Here is a 24,682-nt window from a genome sequence, read left to right as displayed (position 1 = left end):
GCCTTCTCGGATGAATAATAAAAATATATTTTTGCCTTTACTGGCTGCTGTTCCTAAGAGAAACAAGGGTACTGCCCTTAGCATCCTGCTGCCTGTGATGCATGCAGTTCCAGGGAAAACACTGCCATTGGGCAGCTGAGCTCCCACCCCAGCTCTTGCAGGAACTTGGCTTCACACAAAGGCTCTTGTTCTTTCTTCTTGCTTCTGAGAATACCACAGTTTTTGCACAATTTCAATCCCTTCTGTCATATTGTACAGTCCAGAGATCAAAATTTTCTTTTACCAAGTAAACTATGCAAAGAACCTGCATGAAAGTAAATAGTATTATAAATCAAATCATAAGTGCCTAAATGCACTTTTATTTCAAACTGTTAAAGAGTTGAAACAGAAACATCACCTTTGCAGTCATTATAAATCACAGAATCACAGAATCACACAAAATCACAGAATCTTAATGGTTGGAAGAGATCTCAAAAATCATTGAGTCCAATCCCCCTGCCAGAGCACGACCACCTAGAGTAGGTCACACAGGAACTCATCCAGGTGGGTTTTTAGTGTCTCCAGAGAAGGAGAGTCAATAATCCTCCTGGGCAGCCTGTTCAGGTGCTCCTTCACCCTCACAGTGAAGATGGTTTTCTTTATGTTTCTTTGGAACCTCTTATGTTCCATCTTATACCCATTGCCTCTTCTCTTATCATTGGACATCACTGAGAACAGCTTGGCTCCATCCTCCTGACACCCACCCTTTATGTATTTTTAAACATGAATGAAGTCACCCCTCAGTCTTCTCCAAGCTGAAGACCTGCAGCTCCCTCAGTCTTTCATTATAAGGGAGATGCTCCACTCCCTTTTTTTGTTGCCTTGTGCAGGACTCTCTCCAGCAGCTCCCTGTCCTTCTGGAACTGAGGGACCCAGAACTGGACACAATATTCCAGATGTGGTCTCATGAGGGCAGAGTAGAAGGGGGGGGAGAATCTCTCTTGACCTACTCACCGCAGCCCTTCTAATCCACTCCAGGGTGCCATTGGCCTTCTTGGCCACAAGGGCACATTGCTGGCTCACGCTCATCCTGCTGCCCACCAGAACAACCAGGTCCCTTTCCCCTACACTACTCTCTAACAGTTCATTTGCCAATCTGGACAGGTACATAGTGTTATTCTCTCCCCGATACAAGACTCTACACTTGCCTTTGTTGAATTTCATTAGATTTCTCCCTGCCCAACCCTCCGGCCTGTCCAGGTCTCGTTGCATGACAGCACAGTCTTCTGGTGTGTCAGCCACTCCCTCCAGTTTAGTATCGTCAGTACATTTGCTAACTATGCCCTCTGTTCCCTCATCAAGGTCATTCATGAATAGACTGAACACTACCGGTCCCAGCACTGACCCCTGAGGGACTCCAGATACAGGCCTCCAACTAGACCCTGTCCCACAGATCACGACTCTCTGACTTCTTTCAAACCCTGAAACTTGTAAACCTTTTATTATAGCCCTTTTTAAAAAAAACTATGCTTAATGTAAGAATGTAAGGATTTCTGCTTCTTGCAATTTGTGCTATCAGAGAGGTACAAACAGTGAATATAATGACCTTATTCCCTGCAGATACTTTACTTCTAGTCCATGTCTACAAAACACAGAAGAAATATCATTTTTGTGATTACTTGAAATTCAATTTCAGGTATCATACAATACAAATTAGATATCCCTAGATCTTTCCCAACTTGAGTGTGCATTCACCAGCTGATGTGCACTCATGCACAGCCACAGATGCTTTGAGGTATACCTTCTTCATCATGGCCTTAGACTCAAGTCACAATCCCTTCAGAGGTACTGCTGCTGCTTCACAGATATAACCGCAGCTCCAGACACTACGAGGTGTACCTACTCTGATGTGGACTTACCCATGGTCACAGATGCTTTGGTGGGTCTTTCTCTCACGTGGACTCAGCCACAGGTCACTGTCCCTTCACCTGAGGTTCATACTGGAGTTGCAGCCTGTCCAGTGCAGCAGCACAGAAACAGCAGCCCAGGCACATTACCACTGCTGTCATCAAAATGTTCCCAAGCACCGCAGAGCAAGATGATAAGCAGTACAGCAGTACAGGAAGCAGTGAAAGCGGCCACTAATGAGCACTGGGCTGTAATATATAGCAAGGCAAGCAAGCCCCACAGCAAGCACGGGAGCCTGTGAAGTAACAAGTAATCAGCAATAACAGCTATAAATCCAGTCTAGCACATTCTAATCAAATCTGTCATTATCTCAAACCCTTCAAGCCCCACATTGGGCACCGAAAAGTATTGTTGTGATTTAACCCCTGAGGATTCCCAGGAATTTGTGTCAGCAAATTGCTTAAATTTAAAAAGTCAAACTAAGAAAAGATGGACGTATAGGTAACAATTTTCCAAAGGTACAAAGAGTTACAGTGAAAATAGTTTCTGTGATACCACTTTTTGCCTTCTCGAGTCCTGAAGCACATATTTCAGTTCAGGATCAAAGTCCAATACTACTGTTTTACCCTCACTGACTTACGAGAATGTGCTTTCCAGCTACATTACGACATTGTTATAGCTTTGGCTCACGTGTGCCAATATCATAGTGCTCACAATGAGCAGTATATCAAAACTTCATATGAGTGTGTAGTTCACAAACTGTTAGTTCCCCAAAAGGTGACCCAATCTGCCAAACAAAATGACCACCTGATTGAACTAACTACAGTATAAATATTTCATCTCAGTATTAAGGTAGATTTTAGCAGAAAGAAAAGCAGAATCCTCTGGAACCTAAAACATTTACTTTCCTGCATATTGCTGCACTGACCTAGTTTGCTTGGATTTTCATAGCAAAACAGACATATAATTACTCTTTGCTTAAAAGATATCAATCACAATTACAATCTGGAAACAGCATCTGCTAAAGTGAGTGAAAGCATTTTAAGACCATTAATAGTGAAAGCATGGAGCTATATAACCAACATCATTTACAAACTTTTCAGCTGCTAAATCCCAGAAAGCATTTCTTGCTTTTAGAAAATGTTGCTTTATTATATCAGTGAATGATTCGCTTGCTTTGACTATGTTTTATCAACAGAGATAAGAACAGACAAGAATATATATGCAAGGGACTAGAAAACTCATACTTCAGGATACTCAATAACATTCAAATCCAAAAAAGAAGTAAAACTTGGCAGCCCCCACCCAGTGAAGCAGATAGCTGAACCCTGCTTTCATTACAAAGCACTGTCACAGAGTGCTAGGCTCCCAAGTCTGAAGCTAAGAATTCTTGGTAACTGATCTAGAAAACCTGGCTACTTAAAAAACAGAAGCAATTACATGTTTTACTGATTTGCAAACATTTTTAAAGGAAACAAAAGGACTGCGAAGCAAGTTTATTAGGAAGGGCTGTGAACAATTTATTGGATGTAGCAAAGATCTGCTATGAGTATTTGTTACTCCTTTCAAATAGAATGTCTCAAATTATGAAACCTATTCAGTAAAGAGTAACTTTGATGGATTTTCCTTTTGTTCATGAAAGCACCAATTTTCTGATGTGATCAGCATTTAGTCTTCGGGTTCTATTTAGTTTAAAGTGTTTTTCCTTACTTGTAGAAAACACTCTAACCTAAGCCTCCAAGACTCAGAATTGATTTTAGATGCTCCAATTTAAAATCCTACTCTTATGATAACGTAGGGTACTTTTCAAAAACTTCTCTGCTTCTGGCTAATTAGGCATAAAAACATACATGACTTCCTAGAACTGTGTTTATTTTCAGTTTTTTCTTCATTAGAAATGAAGTCTCTATTAACAATTTCTGCTTTGATTAATTGAGGAGTTCATAAACACAAGATTCCATGAAGACAAGACTTCTAGATTTTAATATTAAGGAATGCCATTCAGTGCAGAACATTATCTCAAGCAACCGTTAGTGCAAAGCACCCTGGCTGATGTGTTTCAGTAAGTAGGACATTCATTCCTCTCATGCAATTATATTTGTAGGAAAATATACACATTCATGTTTTTAAAATTTTATTTCCAGATTCCTCTCAGACAGTGCTCTGTAATAGGGAAAGTTTTCTCCTGTACTGAGAATTACTTCTTAAAACCAAGATCTGATTTCATACAGCAGACTGTGGCTGTGTTCATATATATTGCTCTGAGCTCTCTCTCTTTCTGCTGCTTAGACATACATCTATACCCAAGTCTGAATGAGATTGCATAAACCAGTGGGGATTACAGAGTCATAGAATGGTAGGGGTTGGAAGGGACCTCTAAAGATCATGTGGTCCAAACACCCTGCTAAAGCAGTTTCACCTAGATCAGGTCACACAGGAACACATCCAGGTGGGTTTTTAAAACCTCCAGAGGAGACTCCACATCCTCCCTGGGCAGACTGAGCCAGGGCTTCCTCACTCTTATAGTGAAACATTTTTTCCTTAAGTGGAATCTCTTGGCATACATTTTAAATACTTGTAAGTATTAATGAGGTCCCTTCTCAGACTCCTCCAGCCTGAACAATCCCAGATCCCACAGCCTTTCCTCATAAGAAAGATGCTCCAGTCCCTTGATTAGCCTTAATCTGCACTAGGAGAGACAGAATCACATGCCCAAGTGGTACTTGTCAAATGCTGAAAGAAACGACATTTCCATGACAAATACAGCCATCTCCTTGTCCAAGACATTGCACATAATGGCAGCACCTAGGGCTGTGCCATTAAGGACCTGAAATGGATTTTGTCCAAATAGTTGTTTCTTCACCCTATGAGACTGGCTGGGCTCCAAACTCAGCTACTTGCTTCTGGATCACTGAAATTCACCTGAAATTTATTGTTCCATTTGTTGGGAATTTTTTTACTATTTCCAGGTTTACACCATCACAAACGCTTGTGGTGTCACCTCTGTAAGTCAGCTACACTGCACTCAGCCAACAACATCCTCTTTCTGTCATGGCAGAATAGAGAGAAGTTAGCTATCTTGCTGAGCATCTCAAACTTGCACTTATCATTAAAGTATCTGTGCACTTACATGAAAACTGAATAATCCAAATAGTCCACTGCACTTAATTTTCATAAAGCATTTCCAACCCCTACCATTCTATGATTCTATGATTTTGATTAGTGTGGAAAAACTACTATATAAGAGGAAAAGACTTTATTTTTACCATTTAAATCACCTCAATTATCACAGAATCACAGAATGGTAGGGCTTGGGAGAGACTTTCAGGGATCATCTAGTCCAATCCCCTGCTAAAGCAAATTCCCCTTGATCAGGTCACACAGGAACACATCCAGTAGGTTTGGAAACCTTCAGAGAAGGAGATTCCACAACCTCCCTGGGCAGCCTGTGCCAGTGCATCGTCACCCTCCTGACAGCCTATGAAAATGAAGTTCTGTGGAACAACAACATGTTAAAAGTTGATGAGAGGTCTGGAAAACTATAGTGATCATAAAACTTTTATTGAGCAAATACTGAGTCCACAGTTTTCAACACTGAGTGGAACTGGTACTTCTGGTTGCCAGGTTTTGCCTTTGTAGGTCTTTCCTGAGGATCAGGTTTCAGGTGTGAGTAAGTAGAGTTTTCCTCATTCCAGCTGGCCTTTTCTGAGTTTTATTGATGGTCCTTGTGAGATAACTCTGCTCTGGAACTGTTTGGTTTCACCTGCACTGTCTCCATAAAGCCATTTTGACATCTCATGGACAAAATGCACCTGAGATGCTTATGTTTAGGATCCATGGATTTTTACAACGCTGTCATGGGACTTTCATTTGTAATACTTGTGTGAATGTCCTAGGAGTTATACATTTACCTAACCAGAATGAGAAAAAGTTTCACTGATCAAGGACATTCCTCTAAGAGATCAGATTGTACCTTTTAATGAATTGCCAGAATGTCAGGGCCATGAGTGCACCAGCAAGGCTTAACTGGTAATAATAATCCCTGAACAACCTCACCTGGGACCTCCATCCATATGCCCTCTGCTCATTTATCCAGGAGCTCTGTTTCAACTCTGGCCTGAGCCTTCAGTCCCTGCCCAAGGTGCACCATAGCTGTGCCTGTCCCCCGCTGCCCTGATTGAGTGACTAGTTTTCCTGGAGGGACTCCAGACAAACAAAGGTGATATATCCCGTTCCCTGGATTGACACTGGACACACTCCAGCACCTCAGTGTCCTTCTTGTAGTGAAGGGCTCAGAACTGAACACACTATTTGAGTTGCAGCCTCACCAGTACGGACTAGAGAGGCATAATCACCAGCTTGGTGATTGAAATCCTCACCGTTGAGGCTCTGGTGGAAGACATTAAAACAGCATTCAGAAATTCAGACTGGCTTGCACTAATAATTGTTTGCAGGCAGCACTCAAGGTGCTCGGTTCCCATTTCCACGGACCCCTCGCCACGCCGCGTGAGCATCACCTCTCTGCGCACCCTGTAGCGCGCACGGACTTCTCTCCACTTAGTGTTCTCTCCTCACGGACATCACAGCACCGTGCCCACAGCCTGCGCTAACCGCGGCGGGAAGGAAGGCTGGCGGCAGCGCGCCGGCAGGAGGCCCGCGGAGGCGCGGGCTGAGGCGGCGCTGAGGGGCAGCAGGGCGAGCGGCGGGCGGGCCGCTGCTGACTCCGCCCGCTGGCGGCGCTGCGCGAAGGCTCCGCCCCGGCGGCGCGGGACAGCGGCGTGCGGCGGCGGCTCCGCGCCCTGGCGCTCTCTCAGCGGCCATGTGGCTCCTCAGCGACGCTGGCTGCGCGCTGCGGGCGGCCGCGCTGCTGCTCCTGCTCCTTGTCCCCGGCTCCCGTGAGTAGCGGCTGCGGGGGCACGGATAGGCGAGCTGGTGGGCGGGGGCCGCGGCGGGTCGGGAGCGGGGCTGAGGTGAGGGCCGCGCCCCCTCAGCCCCGCCGGGCGCCAGGAGTCGAGAATGCCCCGGGCACACGGACTGTTTGTCTAGAACGGACCTGTGGCAGGGCTGAGAGAGGGGGGGAGGTGATAGAGTTTAACACTCAGACTGGTAACAACCTAAAAAAACCCAAACCATGCAAAAACGAAAACCAAGGAGCGGTTTGGTTTGGGGGGAGGACGCGACCCGCTCCCCCTGGCTCCTCCCGTCCACCTGCTTGTGAGTGCGAGCGCGGTAGAGAGGCGTGAGGCGCAGCAGGTGTGCCCCAGACCCGGCAAGGACCTTCCCGCGATAGCTGTCCGGGTCAGGGAGGAGACGGGGAAGCCACGATGCACCAGACGGTGCTTGGCTGGAAGGACGCGCTTTCCTTGCCCGTCTTGATGCTGTTTTCTGAAGCGTTGAAGTGAAGCGTTGTGGCTTTTGGTAGTTCTGGGGTCATTGTGGCGTTGCTCTTGAGACAGGTGATGTGCTTTGTGTTTTTCTGTTGGGCGCTTGTAGCAATGGCTCTTTCTAATGGCCCATTCTAGTAAATACGTAGCCCACTTTTGTCTTGTGCTTTAACTTGGGTAGCGAGATACATGATTCGGGGGTCCACGTGCACTAAAATAAAACGAGACACAAAAGTCAGAGCTGCTGGAGTTGCCTTTTCAGAACTGAAATGTCCCATACTGTGCCCCACAGTTTTCAAAAGTAAGGAAGCTGAAAGATAGGTACCAAAATGAACCTGCCATAAAACATGTTGAGGGAAATATTGGTCAGTCCAGCAGTGTTAATACACTGTTGTTTAATCTGATGAAGCTGTAATATAAATTGATACCAAAAAAGTAGAATAAGGAATGTAAACAGCTTTATAATTGCCCTCCCCCCCCCCAATAAAAAGCTTTTTTTTGAAGTGGTTTTCCGGTAACTTGTTTACTACTTTGCTACGATCTTATTATCTCCATTTTACAACGATATTTCATTTACAACATCATTTCATTTGATGTAAGATTGGCCTGATCTGTCTTTCATGGTGCTGCTTCCTGAGTGCATATGCTCGTTTAACTCAGTGTACAGTCAGTGCTGTCTCCTGGGACAGGGATGATCTCACCAAACTTTTGATAGTCAAATGTAGTCCTTCTTGTATGCATGTGTGTGTTGTCTAGACCCCATTTATAACATATTGAGAGAAGTTGTGTCCTTTTAAGGCTCAGTCTAACATATCTATTGAAGTAGCTTTTTTTTTTTCTGCTCACTCAGAAACTGCCAGAAACTACTGCTGAGATTTTTGTTGGTTGCAGCAAAAGAGATCTCCATTATTTTACCCTGCATCTGTCTGCTTACCACAAGCTGAGTGCCGTTTCTGGAAGCCAGATTCCAGCTGTAAAGCTGGAGGAACTGACCTGATTTTCCCCTTTTGAAAGTTTGTGATCTGAATTGTCTCCAACTCATGACTTTTTACACCCTGGAGCAAGACAACTGCAGAGGGGCTGGAAGTGCTGGGTGTAGCAAACAGCCATAGTGTTTCACAGGAAGCACTCTTGCCTTCAGAGACACCCCAGCTAGCCACAAGCAGTTTCCTTTTAGCTGCATCTGTGCCTGCCCTTAAAGAGAGGAAAACAAGAGTTGTCTGACAAAAATGTAGTTATGTTGTTCATCAGCTGTCCCTGTCCTGCTACAGTATATGATGCTTTGGTACATTGTTTTAAGTTGTATAGCTAATTGATTCAGTTCTGTTTCATCCTGAAAAATGAACATAGAGGTCCCTGTAGTGATACACATGGCTTCAAATCCAAAATTATGATCTGAAGATAGACAGCAGTTTGGAAATAGTGTAATTTTAAGATTTTCTTACCTTTCCCATTACCTGCCACGTGTTTTGAAGTAACATATGTTTATGCAGTTACCCCATATTAAGATGTGTTTGTACTCTGGAGCAACTGCTTGTGATCCAAATTAAGAAACATAGCAATGTCTGTGGGGTTTTTTGAGGAGGAAAAAAAAAGTTGTATCTTTTAAGTTTGATAAGGTCCTTGATGGCTTTCAAGGTGTACAGTACAAGTTCATCTGAAAGAGGACTAATACAGTCCTGTCTTCCCTTCCACCTCTAGCTCGTGCCCCTCTCATCTGGTCCTACAGGGACTCCATTTTACTGGTTGAGGCAGCAAAAAACACTGTGTGCTATTGGAGAGGGGGATAATATCAGGTTTCTGTTGGGTTAGCTTCCTCAATCAGATGATTGTTAAATGCGGGGGGACTAGCTCTGATGTACACTGCGCTTTCTGCAGGATTCAGTCTGTCCCAGTGAAGCTTAGTTTAGCTCCATCCCATCCTCCTTTCCTTGTTTGCTTTCCCCAAGCTTCCTAATTAAACTGACATACCTTGCAGCACTGCCCTCAATCTTGATAACACAGGGCTAAGGGGTTTGACATTTGTATTGGCCAACTTTTCTATCCTGAGATATTTGTTAAGGTTTTGTAACCACTGAGAAAATGCCATATTTCTGAGATACTTAGTTCAGGTTATTTGCATGCCTTTAGGAGAATATTGTTGTAAGTGGTCAAAGCTCAACTCTTCTTGTCAAAGGCAGAATCTGTAGCTTATCTTGCGTGCACGTGAATGACAGACTTTTCATTCTGTTGTTTATCTTAAAATTTTGTGACTTGTTTGTAGATGAGGTCTGAGGACAGAGTAATCAGGCCTCAATTAGAATCATAGAATCGCCACCCTCTGGGCTCTGTCATTCAGCCGGTTCTTGATCCACATCACCATCCACTCATCCAAGCTACACTGCTTGAGCTTTCTGATGAGGATATTATGGGAGATGTGCCACAAGCCTTGCTGAAGTCAAGGTAGATGACCTTCGCTGCTCTCCCCTCATCTAGCCAGCCGGTTATGCACTCATAGAAGGCTATCAGGTTGGTCAAACAGGATTTTCCCTTGGTGAAGCCATGTTGACTCCCCCTGATAACCATCTTATCCTTATTATGTTCAGTGATTACATTCAGGATGAGTTGTTCCATCACCTTTCCAGGGATGGAGGTGAGACTGACCGGCCTGTTTTCCTGGGTTGTCCTTCCTGCCCTTTGTGAAGACTGGAGTGACATTGGCCTTTCTCCAGTCCTCAGGCACCTCACCTGTCCTCCATGAGTCATTAGGGTATGATTTCACTGAAGGTGTGATTATTCTCCATCCCACTCCTCACCTGCAAGTGCTCAGTGGATGCATTAAAATAATATTAGTCCCAAACTAAGCAATGCAACTTCTTGGTGGAGCCACTTCTTACTTAGTCGTACCATGCTGTCCTTGTAGGGGCAGAGCAGATATGCCTGCAAAGGTCTTGCTGGTTTCATAGGAAAGTATTTATGTGAGAAGTTCTTTGCCTTCTGCTGTAGAGGATGCAGGTCATACGTTATTGCTGAAGGAAGGAGCCTTATTTTCTGCCTCTTACTTCTTTCAGTTTAATCTCAAGGCATAAGAGAATGTGGGATGGTGATGATGGGGAAGATAAAACTGAGGATAAGAAGGAGATCTACCTCGTTTGATGACTGGTTTTAATATGCCAAGAGCAGGCTGTTGTGATACCATGCTTCTATATCATCGCTATACTGAACTTCTGGCTGTGGTAGTTAGTCATATATATGCCCAAAGCAAGTGACAAGTACTGTACTATATTTTAAGTATTATTCTTAATAATGAGACACCTAAAACTATTTACTTTCTAATTTTTATGCAGGAAATGAAGACACAAACAGCCTCAGCCACACTGCACCCTTTGTTACTACTCCAGTCCATAATTTGGAATGTAATAGTCTTGGTGTTTCTGTTGCTGTTGCTCAGTAGCATTGAGAAAAGCCATATGTGTTATTGTATACCTTAAACTGTCCTGTAATAGTTTGCTCTTTATTTTGTTGAATTGTGAACAGCTTTAGGACAGGAGGGAGGTACTCCAATTGTTGCATCATTCCAGGACAACTAAAGATATTTAAGAGGAACAGTAGAACACAACTCAATCCTCGTGTCCTTAGGCACTCCAGAGCAACTGAGAGAGGAGAAATTAAAGAGAAAATATTATGTATTGAACTAGAAATACCTGCCAATACCAGTTTATATTTGAAAGAAGAACCACCAGCTCAAGAAGTCTGCTAGGCTAGAGTCCTTGAGAAAAAGGGAAGGCACTTTTAATTTTGATTTTTAATGTCAAAATGGATTCTAGATCCACCATGCTTGAGCTCAGTGATAAGGTACATGTTTATTTCATCGTGCAATCTCATTTTGACTGTAATTTATCTGCACACCTTTAAGCATGTGCCATGCAAAAGGCATATTCCTTGAGTCATTTTGTCTCTGTACTGTTCTGCTCCTCTCATTTGCTGTTGACCAACAAGTAGGGCGTAGAGCTCATTGACTCACTCAGTCTTGTGTTAGTTTTGTCACTGACTCACACCCAAATTCCAGGCAGTGTCTGTGGCTGCTTTTCACCTGTATGAGCACGCAGCCCACATCCAGGCATGTTCCCATGGTTGCAGAAGTAAGAACTCAGAACTTGGGGGAAACCCAAGGCTCTTTTCTGGTTATAGTATTGTAACCAGTGTGAGAAAGGTTTAGCCCCAGGCATATCAATGGCTTACACTGGTGTAAAAGTTAACATATCCAAGAAAGAATGTAATTGTACAACTATACATTGTTTCTCAAAGGCCCTTAAATCTGCAGCTTAATAGCTTGGATATGTCAGTGTAAGAGTGTATGGGAATACACACTGGTGGGGCTAGTTGGCTGTGATTATACCAAACAAAAGGCAAAGTCATTCCCTTTGTAATTCACTTCCCTCTGACAATTTTTAGTTGGTGACATGAAGGTATAAATTGATTGCATTTGTTCTTAAACCTGAGTCTGCTCTTAACATGTATGCTGTTGTAAAGAGGGTTAACAAAACTGCTGTAGACTAGACTTTTCCAGTGGTAAGAACAGCAGATCCAGTCAAGGGAAATATGTCTGCTTCTTCATTCTGGCAGATGCATTGCTGTTCTCATCATCTCTGAGGCTGTGCACTTTGTTTTCCAGCCATGCTGAAGAGCAGCAGAGCTGCTGCCAGGTGCATAGTGCTAGCAATGTGGGCGGGTGCTGTGAAAGATGAGTTACTTCAGAAAAAAGAATAGCGGCAGAATGGGCGTAGACACCAGTACAGGACTAAGGGAGGGCTGTATGGGCAGTGGTGCTTCTAGGCATGGGGATTACTGGACAGCCCGGTAGGCCTTTGCCAGGAGGAAGAGGCTGGTAACCTGTAAGAGACACTGAAGAGGGATGCAGCAATGAGGACAGAAGTTAGAGTGGGAAGGTGCCTCAGAACCTAGAAGTGACGTGTAGGAAGGGGGGGAAAAAAAAGAGAACTGGAAAGTGAAAGAAAGAAGATAAGCATTAAACCGTTAGGACTGAAGCATGGTTTCTATTTTAAGTCTTCAGAAACAGGTACACTCTTAGGACTCTTTTTGTGTAAATAGAGAGTAAACCCACAGAAAGATGTTTTACAGGGTACATCAGTCTGTCCCTGCTTGACATGGTTGCAGAATGCTCCTTGCATGAGTTCAGTTTTTAACAAAATAAAGGAAAAGCTTGAGGGACAGGAAATGAGCTGAAGGAGAGGAATAAAAACTAGAACACAACACCCACAGTGCTTAAGTAGGTCAAGAAAGTCAGTGACAGTATGGCAGATAACAGCAACTGGAATAGAGCATGACGTTGAGGTGGAAGAAAGCAAAAAGAGGAGATGTAAAGAATTCAAATGTAGACCATTTGGGCACAACTGTGCATTCAGCAGAACTATGTCCTTACTACACTGAGATTGGGAAACATTTTGCAGAGATAAAACTGTCTGCTTTGGGATGGAATGTTCTCTGCTTTGTTCTTATTCGTGGCATGCAAACACAGATACCCTGAGGAGAGTATTGCATTGTGAGCACTTTAATTACACTATATTAAAATGAAAATTAATAATAATTCTTTTTTTGTTTCCTTTTTTCCCCCCCGAAGACAGTGACAATTCACCCAGTCTCCCTGTTATATCATCCACACAATCTGCAATAACATCTACAGTGGGTACGTATCTGTTCATTACTATCAGCCTGGAAGCTAGCTCCAAACTTAGCCCAGATCATACCAAATTCTAAAGAAATATCCATCAAAAGTGGGTATTTGAGAGGCATTATCATTTTAGGGCTGGAAGTCATTGCATAAAACAACTCTGAAATGAAGCTATGCTGGTTTTGGGGCTTAGGTAGCATGCTTCATCAGTTGCAGCAATGACAATTGCAGTGTCATTGAAAAACAGCAGTCAAAAGCAATCAAGGAAGGATTGGAAAAAGTTGGTCTTTTTAATTTTCATTCTTTGTCTCTAAGCAAACTTCTTCCATTTTCGTGGAGTATGAAGATGTGCAAACAGCACATATCTGCTTAATGCCATTTCACAGTAAGTAAGGGTATAATGAAGTCTTAGGGGCTTGAGTTTCAAGAATAAGACTCCATTTCCTTTTAGGTAAGACTTGTGGTACCTTATACCATAGAAAATTGTCCTTACAGAGCTTATAGCACAAAACAGTGGAGTTCAAACAAGACACAAGCAGCAGATTTGGAACAGTGTGCCACAGGTACTTTTGCATTGTTCTAGCATTACCATCTTTCCTTCACAACTTGGCAAAAGAACTGTAGGTAAGAAGGGTTTCTCAAGGCAGCAGTAATAGCTGTATTAGGTCAACTCATAGAGTTTAAAAGCAGATTTTAACCTGAGACACAAACAGTTAATCCACTTTTATTTACAGTCTTCCAGCTGTTGGCTGCATCAATGTGCAATTATTAAAAATGGAAATTAAAAAAATGATCTTTCAGAACTTGCAGAAGCTTATTTCCCTGCTTCAGTAAAGACTGAATAAGAACTAATGTCATGCAGTTGTTCAGCCTGTGATGCACAGATAAGGGATTGTGTCTGAGAGAAGCCAGTTCCCATACAAACCAGGTCCCCTTTGTGCTGAGCCACATGAAAGCAGGGCAGAAATATTGGGCCTACCCTGAGATACTTTGTGTATTTGTGGAATTTTGTACTGATCGTAAGGTCCCAACTACTTCATTCCATTTCCAACACAACTGTTGCTTTGTGCCTCTGCATTCTCAAAACGATCTCTGAGTTACCACAATCAGAAGCTGCTTGTTACTCATTTAAGAATTAAATATTTACTAGACAAAAAAAAAAAATCTCTGCCAAGATGTTCCTTTTGGTAGCAAGGGGATGGTGCAGTGTCTCATTCCATTGCCTCCAGTGTACCAGTTTAAGCATGTCTAACTTGGAAAGAGGAGAGATTTTTGTAATCCTTCTGTTGCCTTGGGGCCTTCCCCATGTGTAAAGCTGTTGTTAACCCCAGATGTTTCAGCCAGCCTGAGCTCAAGCCCTGACTATAGGTTTCTTGCAGAGGTCTGGAGAAACCTGTCCCCTTTACTGTTAGGCACAGTACAAACCTAACAGAGAGATATATCTTCCTTCACATGGTGTATGATTCACATCCTTTACTTTTTTTCTTTTTTGTTACAAGCTTCATAGATTTTAAGACCCGTGTTCATCCATTTTATATGTCTCAAGCTGTTCAGAATAAAAACTACTATATACATGTACTTACTTTTCCTTAAAGTCTCTGCCTTTTAATTTTCTTTCCTTCCTCTTTTTTGGATGCATTTCAGGACAGAAACATAGGTCTGTTTCACTCAGTTTTTTTCTATGCAAAGCGGTGTATTTATTTATTTTAGGGAGAGCATTCAATAATAATTGTGGTGCTTAGGCAGTTTGAGTTGTGTTCATTCTTGTTCAGTTAGAACACTAACGGAGTAGTGCACGCTGCTAAGAATTCTTATTATATTATATATAGAGTTTGACTGATGGATGTAGCATAGCTATTTAATGTTTAAACACAAGTAGCATACAAAGTAAAATACTTGTCTCTTAAAAATGAAGCATCATAAACCTGAACTATATTACTGGCATGCGTCCTTTTTAAATAACAAAAGTTAACTCAAAGCAGTCTGGGTTTGTTTAGCGTGGTGTTCAGTGAAGCCCAGCTGGTCTTTTGGTGGAAAAGTAATTAGGGAAATAAAAGATAAAAGGACAGATGTTGCTAGCAAATATTCTTTCATCTCAAGTCTGTTGGTAAAATAGTATGGGTGAGATTTTTCAAAGAGACAGAAGGGCAGATTGGTGCTCAAGTCATGTCAGCTTCTCAAATTCTCCAGCTGCCTCAGAGAGTCTCCCACTGATGATTTGAAATAATTAATGCTAAATGCATCAGGAAAGATAAGTCTGTAGAAGATTAACCAGATTTTACTCAATATTACATCTCCAAGTGCTGTAATCTTGATAAAGTTAAGAAAAAAAGGATTCCTAGTAGGAAGGGGACAGAGATGGGGAAGTAATGTGCAAATTGGCTGAAATTCCTTCTGATAGCTGCTTAGATTTTTTTTTTTTTGTGATGACTCAGGTTTTCTGTAGAGTAATTTAATGCCTATGGAATAAGTGCCATCTTTGTGTAACATCATTTAGTAATGTTATGCATGCATTATATTGCTAAAAAACACAAGCCAGTTTAACACTCAGAAATCACAACTAAAAACAAAACCACAGACTACTGACTGTTTGACACTTGCCTTCAGATTTATCTTTCTTTTGTTATCTTTTATGTTAGGAATGTAGTTACTAGGTGTGGTTTCATGTCATATAACTGTAGATAGTTTCCATATAGACATTTCCTTGCTTATCTCCTACAATGAAGAGCCATTGATATTTATAAAAGATCATTGTGCCTTTGAGGAGTTTCTTTGTCAGTATGAAAATGTGCCCTGAATTTTATCTGATGTATTTTACACATGCTTCATAGAGGAACTGAATTTCCTAAATATAACAAGGTAAGCACATGAATATAGTACTCCAACTGTTCCATCTCAGTGAATGCTCATATTAAAGTGTTTCCTAGGGTTATGGCACAATGCAGTTATAACATCAAAGAACAGGAAAATAAATAACGTTTACTATGGGAACCATATTGGGATGTTTTGGTAGTTTCAATGTTAAATGTGTCAGAGAAGTGTTGTGTAGGCCAGTTCCTTTCTGAATGCTTATGTTGTCATATTGTTTGGTTTTTTAAGTTTTTGGTGTTCACATCTGTACTGGAAACAGTGACGCCTGAGTCTTGGCAAAAACACCATTCTGTGTGTAGCTGCTCACATTTTAAACCACACTTAACTGGAAGATTATTCTAAAGAAGCAATTTAGGTGCTCCATTAAAAAGAAAAAAAAGCAGAAATGGAACATCAAATTTATCATGGAAATTCACCTATTCTTCAGTTATTGTAGTTTTAGAAAGTTCCAAGACACCATGGGTATAATTAAGCCTTGGAAAGCTTTTGTGGTGTGTAAAATGAATCCAGCTTGCATGAGGTTATAGAAATAATACTGAGGTAGACAGCTGCAAAGGGAGCTTTTTCTCCTTAAAATTCCTTCATACATAAAAGCCATTTTTCTCTTCTCGTCTGCTTAGAGAAATGTTAGTTGCTTAACAGGCTGGTGTTTCTTTTTAGTTCCTTCTTGGAAAAGTCTTCTTAAATTCATTCTATTAGGTTGTCTTCTGCCGTGGTTTTAAGGATTTTGCTGTCAATATCAATCTCTATAGTTCTTAAATTTTGCTTCATTGTATTTTTATTCTGAACAGTTCGCTGCTATCTGAGTGAGGAGGGAAGCATTAAGTAAAAGTTGAAGACTTTAGGTGTAGGTTTCAAGCTTGTGAAACAGTGTTCCAGTCTTTTTTTTTTTGTAACCTTGGCAAGACAGGAGATGTCCTTTAGTCAAACTTCTTTATCATGTATAGAAAACCTTGTGAACCTTAAGTTTAACATATATACAGTATTCTCTGTGGTAAGTTTAATATACATGCAGCCTTAGTAAAGCCAGTGTCTCATTCAAAAGCAAATGAAGCATTACTAAAATGGGGGGGGGAGGTTTTTCATGCAAAATATATTATCAGAAAACCTTAGTTATCTGAAAAGTTAGTCCATTCAGGTGGGAAGTTATTCTTGATCCATAATTTTTTCACATTTCAAAATACGGTAAGTTAGACATGTTTCTATGGAATTGGATAGTGTTATAAAAAAAAAATGACCCTTCTAAAAGTTGTCACATATCCAGGGTTTTTTTGCAGTCTTTCATTTAAACCACTTATGACCTCAAGCTCCAGAAGTTGGAAATTAGGTCTCTCCAAAGGGAATGCATGGGGGAAGAGTCTGTGTGCAAACCTGGATATCCACAGAGTGGCATTTTCTTTGTTACTCTGACATTCAATGTAGGCATGACAAATGCTGTGTTGCTCAAGTTGTATACAGCTTATTAGTTTAATGTATTTTTTTCTGTCTGATAATCACAAATAAAAATTTCCCAGGTATGTCCACCAGTTCTACTAATCTGACCAGTACCAATCAGTCCACCACCATCAGTCAGTCCACCAACACCACTATGTCTGTCACCCTGATGACTCAGCCCACCAAAACCAGCCAGACAACGAGATCCACCACAGCTTCATCAGTCACATCATCACAACTCAATATTACAGTGGTGACCACTTCCAAGACTTTAACTCCTGTAACGGGTGAGTTCACACTTCAAGAAGCTCATGAAGGCTTGTATACATGTTGACATGTGTTGTACAACTGTAGAATTATTAGTTTCACATTTTATGTACAAGTTGTCAAATACAGTTTGATAGTACCCTTTAAGAAAAAAAACAAATACCTGTGCAGAGTTCAGTGTTTCCTTGCAGTAAGCTGCTTGTTCACACCACTTGGTGCTTACACTTCCTAAACCGCTGGGGGTTGCTCACATGTCAGTGAAGTGTTACTGAGTAGGTAAAGCTGTCTTCAGCAGAACTTAGAGTTGGCCATGTAACACTCCCTGTGGCAAGTACAAACAGAGATGGGCTCAGACTGAGTCTTGTGGTGGGAGTTTGTAGCAGATAAAACCAGTTTTTGCACAGAAACTGCCATGGCTTATCTGAGGTCATGTTATCCATGTCAATGTTGATGTTGGGTTGCAGAACTGATATCACTTGGAGAATAAGGGTGCAATTCCATGTGACAAGGTGAAACAGTCCCAACAGCATGAGTTGCCAAAAGTGTTTTACTCCCATCACGTAACTATACTGACTGACTTGGTGTTTTTCAGACCTTTCTGCAGCTGACTCAGTATGCTCATCTGACTAAAAGCGACTTCCTTTTCTGCTTGGGCTAGTTTCAGGCCAGCTTAGTGCATTAAGTTGATTCATGGAAGGTGTGAAAAACACTAGAACTGGCCTAAGAAAGACAGGAGCTGCATGTGTAGAAGGAGGGGAGTGCAGAAGGGAAATAAGCAATGGGGGGTGGGAAGATGGAGAGGAGGAGGAACAGTCAGTCTTTCAGAGGCAGCAAGCAGTTGGATCAGCTACTCCTGTGTCACCAGAATCTGGCACTTAAAAGACAGCTCTAGTACTTGTCTGATATCTTGCAAGTTGTTTGTTTTGTCTAATTGGGTCTTTAGCTGATATAGCAGTGGGGAGGACAGGACACAGAGGAGTATCTCAGAAAACAACTTTGCAAAAAGTACATTTTGTTTTCTTTTTTCAGCTACATCAAAGCCTGTGAGTGCCTTAACCAAATCCAGATTTGATGTGGGCAGTTTTGTAGGTGGAATTGTGCTGACACTTGGAGCCCTAGTTTTTCTCTACATTGGGTGCAAAACCTATCACTCCAGAAGGGGCATTCAGTACAGAACCATGTAAGTTTTCATGGGATTGTCCTTTGTCAGTTCACTTTCTTGGGGGAACAAGGACAAACAAAACAAGGAGTATGTAGTCTGATACATACATTTGTTTCATGTACATTATATTTATATTAAGAGATTTAACTGTATTATTTTGTCTTCAGCTATTTCTCATTATGCCTCTCTTCTATGTGGGATTTTTTTTCTGTCACATAAAATATTTTTGCTTTTTTTAAAGGATCCTTGTCCTTTAGCTATTCCATGAATAGCTGATATTTCCTTGAAATGTTTGCTGCAATTTGCAAGACTTCTGTTTCTTCCTGACGCTTTCTCCTGGACTCTGTTTGCCTGTTCACTCTTTGGTGTTGTCCTTCCCCTTGCCATTATTTTTTTTGTAGTAGCTCTCTTTTTCTGTGTGACTTCTTGTTGGAACTCTCTTCTGTTATCAGCTTTTATGTACCTTCAAGTCTAGTTTGAGCAGCTGGTTTTAAAGACAGACATCACAGAATCACAGTTAGGTTGGAACATACCTTTAAGATCATCAAGTCCAACCATTAACTCAGCACTGACATATCATCCACTAAACCATCTCCCTGAGCACCTCATCTACACATCTCTTAAATACCTCCAGTGCTGGTGACACAGCGACAGCCCTGGGCAGCCTGTCCCAATGCTCAACAACATTCTCACAGAAGGTTTGGTTTTTTTTTTCTAATCTCCAATATAAACCTCCCTTGGTGCAACTTGACCCCATTTCCTCTTGTCTTCTTATTATTACTTGGGAGAAGAGACTGACTCCTACATTATTACAACCTCCTTTCAGGGAGTTGTAGAGAGTGATCATGTCTCCCCTCAGCCTCCTCTTCTCCAGACTAAACACCCCCAGCTCCCTCAGCCGTTCCTCAGCAGACTTTTGTTCCAGACCCGTCACCAGATTTGTTGTCCATGTCTGGACACACTCCAGGACCTCAATGTCCATCTTGTAGTGAGGGGCCCAAAACTGAACAGAGTATTTGAGGTGCAGCCTCACCACTGCTGACATCTAATATTCCACGTTCTTAAGCCACCACTGTTGAATTCATTCATATATTCATTGTCATGGAAAACATTCAAAGGCAATAAGGCTATTATTCACATTTTTACAGCACAGTATTTCATTGTTGTCAATACGTGAGCTCAGACTTTTGCCCCACCTGCAATATAAGCAGGCCAACTGGTTGCTTTCTAGTTTTCAATTTTCTTGTTATGTTGTTCTCAACTCGGAAACCCGTCCATAAAATTGTATGCACTGAACCTGCTGTAAATACTTTTCATGAGTCTGTGAAATGAGAAGTAGAATTCATGTAACCAAATACAGGCAGTAGGGTAAATACATCAGATTAATCTGTGAGGGTTTGAATTCCCTTACTGTGAGGGCAGCTAATATAAAGCAGTCTGTGCTGTGGATATTGAAAGGTTGGATCCCACCTAAAGCCAGTTGTTGACTCTGTGTACACCAGTGACTTTGAACGTTTTTGAGCTGCAAACTGCTGGTATTTTCCCTGTGAGTGTAGGTGCTGCAGAGCAAATACAAGCCTAGTGAAAGTAAGCTTGATTTTCTTGGTTATCTAAACCTTTTAGAAGTTGTCTGTAAGTTTCAGTCAGTCTGTATACTGCAAGTTGGAAAACACTTCTTCCAGCCAACTGGTCTCTCTCCTTTTTCATAGTAGATTAGGGAATAGGAGGTAGTAGGTCCAGTGTTGTCGTGGGTGTGATCCATCTTTGTGGAGCTACTTTTTATTTTCCTCTCCTTTGCAGCATTCATTCCTGAGAGCACAGAGCAGTCACACATCTGTGACTTCACCTTGTATCACCCTTTTTTTAGTGAATAGTTAAATCAAAATTGTACCAACTCATTTGCCATTTATACTCAGCTCTACTCACTTTTCTTCCAGGCTTCCAGACTTGCCTCCTTGTTCCGCATTTAGTTTAAAAACTGGGAATACCTAAAACCAGGTGTTTTCCTTTTTCCTATTCGGTATCATCCATCTCAGTTGAGAAGCTTGGTTTAAGTGAGGTGACATCATTGGACTTGTTGGGGTACTAGTGTTTAGGCCTTGTGTTTTCTTCCCATCTTGATTCCTGCTTGCTGGTCGTGGAATTCAACCAGTGCCTGATGCACATGGTTTACCCTTGGTACTTTCTGAATGGATATTGTAGAATTCAGATCAACAGCATCTTTAAAACAACAGAAAATTTTCACTGAGCTTGTAAACCAGCTTTGAACGGTGTTACTACTGGATATAGGTAAGACAAATGGGATAAAAATGCCTAAGCAACAGCTGATTTAAAATATTTACTTGAAAGAAAGGTGAAAACCAATATGTTAATAACGCTAACAAAGCTGTAGCAGTATTGACAAAAGGAAAGTGTTGTTAACTTCAGGCTTGGCTCAGAGGGGACTGTAATTCCTGCACCAGTGTACCCTTAGCCCTTCCCTGCAAGATGGTCTCTGCTCACAGAACAACCTTCCCCATAGCAGCTGGGTGGCTGTTTCTTGTGTTGACTGTTGCCTGTACCACAGAACATTAATTACCATGTTTCTGTTACAGTGATGAACATGATGCCATCATTTAAAGAGACTTCAGGGAAGATGGTGTTGGAAACCCATCCTGTGCAGCTGTTGTAACTTCTAGAAGAGTTCACAAAGATGATCACAGTCTAAATGTGTCTCAGGTGGGATCCTGCAAAATGTTGAGAGGCTCTTTAAAAATCCTGATATTTTTGCCTTGGCTTTCATAAGAAGAACTCAGCACTCTGTGGAGACAAAATGCTTTTTTCCAGAATTTGTAATGAAATTTAAAGAAACACAGATTGAGTCATTTTAAGGTGCACACACAAATCTCTGAAATAGCTAATTACTGGTACAGTGGATCCCATCATTGCAATTCTTGGTTTGATTATGTCTGGCAGTGTGTAAATCCAGCATGTTCCATAGTGGGTACAGCAGGTTAATGCCTTTGCAAGTAAAATGAGAGTTTATTCCTTTTTTTTTTAATGAAATAGTATTTATTTTGAAGTTTGATGTGAACTTTAGTTTAGAAATTTTGGACAATTCAGTTAATTTTTCTTAGACTATAAAGGGAAGTGGTTTGCTAACTTCATAGGAAACGATGAGGACTTTAAACTTCAGTCATTGTCTCACCAGTGACCTGGGGAGGCTTTTCTTTACAGGTTCTACAGTGAGACTAGCTGCAGGAAACATGATGCCATCCATATGGATGGAGAGATCTGTCCATGACCCTTTTCTCTAAATGGGTCCCTAGAAGAAAACAGACTAAGTGATCTGGAGCTTCTTTTTTTCTAGCGTGTCATAATGAGGCATGTGCAACTAATTATAAAAATGGAAAAAAGGGTGATTCTCCCATCATAAATACGATAAAATAGGAAAACTGCTTCTGAAAATTGGCTTAAGTTGAATGTAGCAATCACTTCACTCGGTTTTTATTATTATGAAGCTGTATGCAATGTTTTAACAGCATCTGATAAGCATTGAAAGTTACCCAGAGAAGTGGAACGTCTGTAAGATAGCATTTTAGAAAAACATCATCTGCATTTTTACAGCTGTTTTCAGAACTTGGTACTGCTACACCCATGTACAGGTCTGGTCAAAGGCCACTGAAAGGCCCCAGGTATCTCTCAGAAGGCCTTTAGATTAAGGCCCAGATAACCCTGGGGGTTCCTGTGCATGATGGCTTTTGCTACTTCTGTACCCCTCCTACCTTTCAGCAAGGTAACCCCGCGGGCTTCTGATTTACACTGCTGTAGGGAAACCCAGAGCAAGGACCAAGAGCCACAGGGCTGCTCCTCATGTGACTAAATAACCGTCAGTCCCGCTCAGGCCCTACTTGTAGACCTCTCCCTGGCAAAGAGGGCTGGTGTGGTAGCCCATGACTGTGCTCGTTGCTGCTGGCACCGGTCTGTGGTACCAGGCTGGGCAAAGTGGTGACAGCTGAGGAAGACAGCAATGGGAACTGCACATGGGTCTGTCAGGGCAGGTGAGGCTACAGCTCTGGCACAAGTTCGTGTTTTTGTTGGGCAGTGGCTTATTCTCACATGCAGTGTTAAAGGGACTGGATGTTTTTTTCCTTTTTCACATGGAGTGTCTGTTGTGTCCAAGGCACAGCTGACTCCAGCAGATCATGGCCAAGGAGTCGTCTTAATAGCACCAGCCATGCAGCCACTGTGGGGGTAACAGGGCTGTTCCGTTTCGTACTGGGATTGGGGTACAGGGGGAAGAGGGATTTGAAGTAACTTTTGTGGGTTTTGTTGTGTTTTTTTTTAACTTGTTTGGTAGAAAACTGTGTGAGGAGTTTGGAAACAATTCTTCCACAGCACTGCAGTTCCTTAGTTTGTAGAAATTGAGATCAACTCAGGTACTGAGATTGTCTCATCTCCATTGTATAGGTGAATAAATAAAATGAAATCTTTGGAGTTACTATATTGACTTCAGATGGATCTTTGTTTTATTAGATGCTTTCACAATTCCATCAACTCAGTCCACAGTCTTACCCATTGAATAAGAGATGTTCACTATATATACTAAATGCTGGAATACCAGACATAGTGTATTTTTGCCCAGTTCAATCATATGTATTGTATTTTGTGTAAAGCAAAATTATGTGCTTAAGCCTCTGGAGATGTCAGTGCAAATACAAAACCCAACCTCCTTTCAGGTGTTTGGATATTAAACAAAGTAAGGTAAGACTTATCAATTGCACCTCAGCTTTATGTTTACTTTCCAACAGTAAGTGAAAGCCCAGCTTTAAGTTACATGCATATAACGTGGGATGAATAGGGCAGCTTTTCAGGGAGTGTATTGTACCACCAAGTACATATTTAGGCCTCAGCCCTGGAAGTCTCTCTGCAGCATTGGAACAAGCAGCACACCTGAATTTAGCTGTGCTCTATGCATGTAGCAGGACTGACTGTATTAAATCACTGAAATAGTAATTCAGCATTCAAAACCCATGAATATCTTAAGACTGGCGCTTAGTTTCTTTAAGGAAAGAGGATTTATTTCCCAGAGGAGTCTACTAAATTTTAGACCAATGAGGTATAAACCTGAAGTAGACGATGGTTAAAGGACTTTTGTCTCCTAGACAGAAGTCTAGCACTGTCCCAGGCAACTGGGGCACAGAACACAGAATACTTGCAAGGGACCAGTTCAGGGCTGACCCAGTTAAAGCGTGCTGATGTGGAAGTGCCTTTTGCACGCTGACAGGCTTGGGACATCAGCCACGTCTCTAGGACATCTGTTCGAGTTCTTGACCGTCCCTCTCAGTAAAGAAATGTTTCATAAATACAGTCCTTTCCTCATGGAAGTCTCTTCCCATTCACTTCTCTGGTGCTTATTCTAAATTCAATCATAATGGATACGTTCCTGTGCAACCTGATCAGGGTGGACCTGCTTTAGCAGGGAGGTTGGACTAGATGATCTGTAAAGGTGCTTTCCCACCCTACCATTCTGTGGTAAGTTATGATCTGTTCATTTTATGCAACAAATCTTTAGCTCTCTTCTCTAAGTATAATTATGCTACAGTCAGTCTTCCAGCTGTTCTTTAACTGAGTTTATTAATATTGTAAAGGTGATTCAACTGTTCATAATTCCTCCTCCCAACAGCACTGCATATTTGTTTTCTTACTAGTAGTGATGTCGGCACAGCACAGGCCACAGTTCTGTCTTGATTAGGAGCCCCTCTGCTGACACATCACAGAACTGCATTTACAGCATCACCTTGTGAGCCCATCACCAGCATTCAGGTGGTTATTTCGGCTTTCACAGAACCTCTGTTCACATTTTTAACCCTTAAAATTCATGGGTTTGTGCTTCATATGAAAATTTATTTCACTTAATACTCCAGGCTTGGGAAGTCACCCAGTGGCTACAGACACAGCCACCTTAGGTCAAACACCAGGAATTTTACTTTTGCCCTTCAGATGCATCAAGATCAACCACCTGAG

General features: G+C 41.8%; 1 protein-coding gene across 1 annotated transcript; it reads left to right on the top strand.

The window, feature by feature from the left end:
• Positions 1–6,649: 6,649 nt before the first annotated feature.
• On the top strand, positions 6,650–23,157 carry TMEM123 (transmembrane protein 123). Its single transcript, XM_062020389.1, has 5 exons — positions 6,650–6,782; positions 12,892–12,957; positions 17,328–17,534; positions 18,544–18,694; positions 21,271–23,157. The coding sequence occupies exons 1-5, from the start codon at positions 6,707–6,709 to the stop codon at positions 21,293–21,295; spliced, it is 525 nt and encodes a 174-aa protein (XP_061876373.1). The 5' UTR covers positions 6,650–6,706; the 3' UTR covers positions 21,296–23,157.
• Positions 23,158–24,682: the final 1,525 nt, after the last annotated feature.

The sequence above is a fragment of the Colius striatus genome, chromosome 1, assembly GCF_028858725.1.
Source record: "Colius striatus isolate bColStr4 chromosome 1, bColStr4.1.hap1, whole genome shotgun sequence".
NCBI classification, from domain to species: domain Eukaryota; kingdom Metazoa; phylum Chordata; class Aves; order Coliiformes; family Coliidae; genus Colius; species Colius striatus.
Note: the sequence above shows the minus strand (reverse complement) of the source record. Positions and strands in the feature narration are given on the sequence as shown.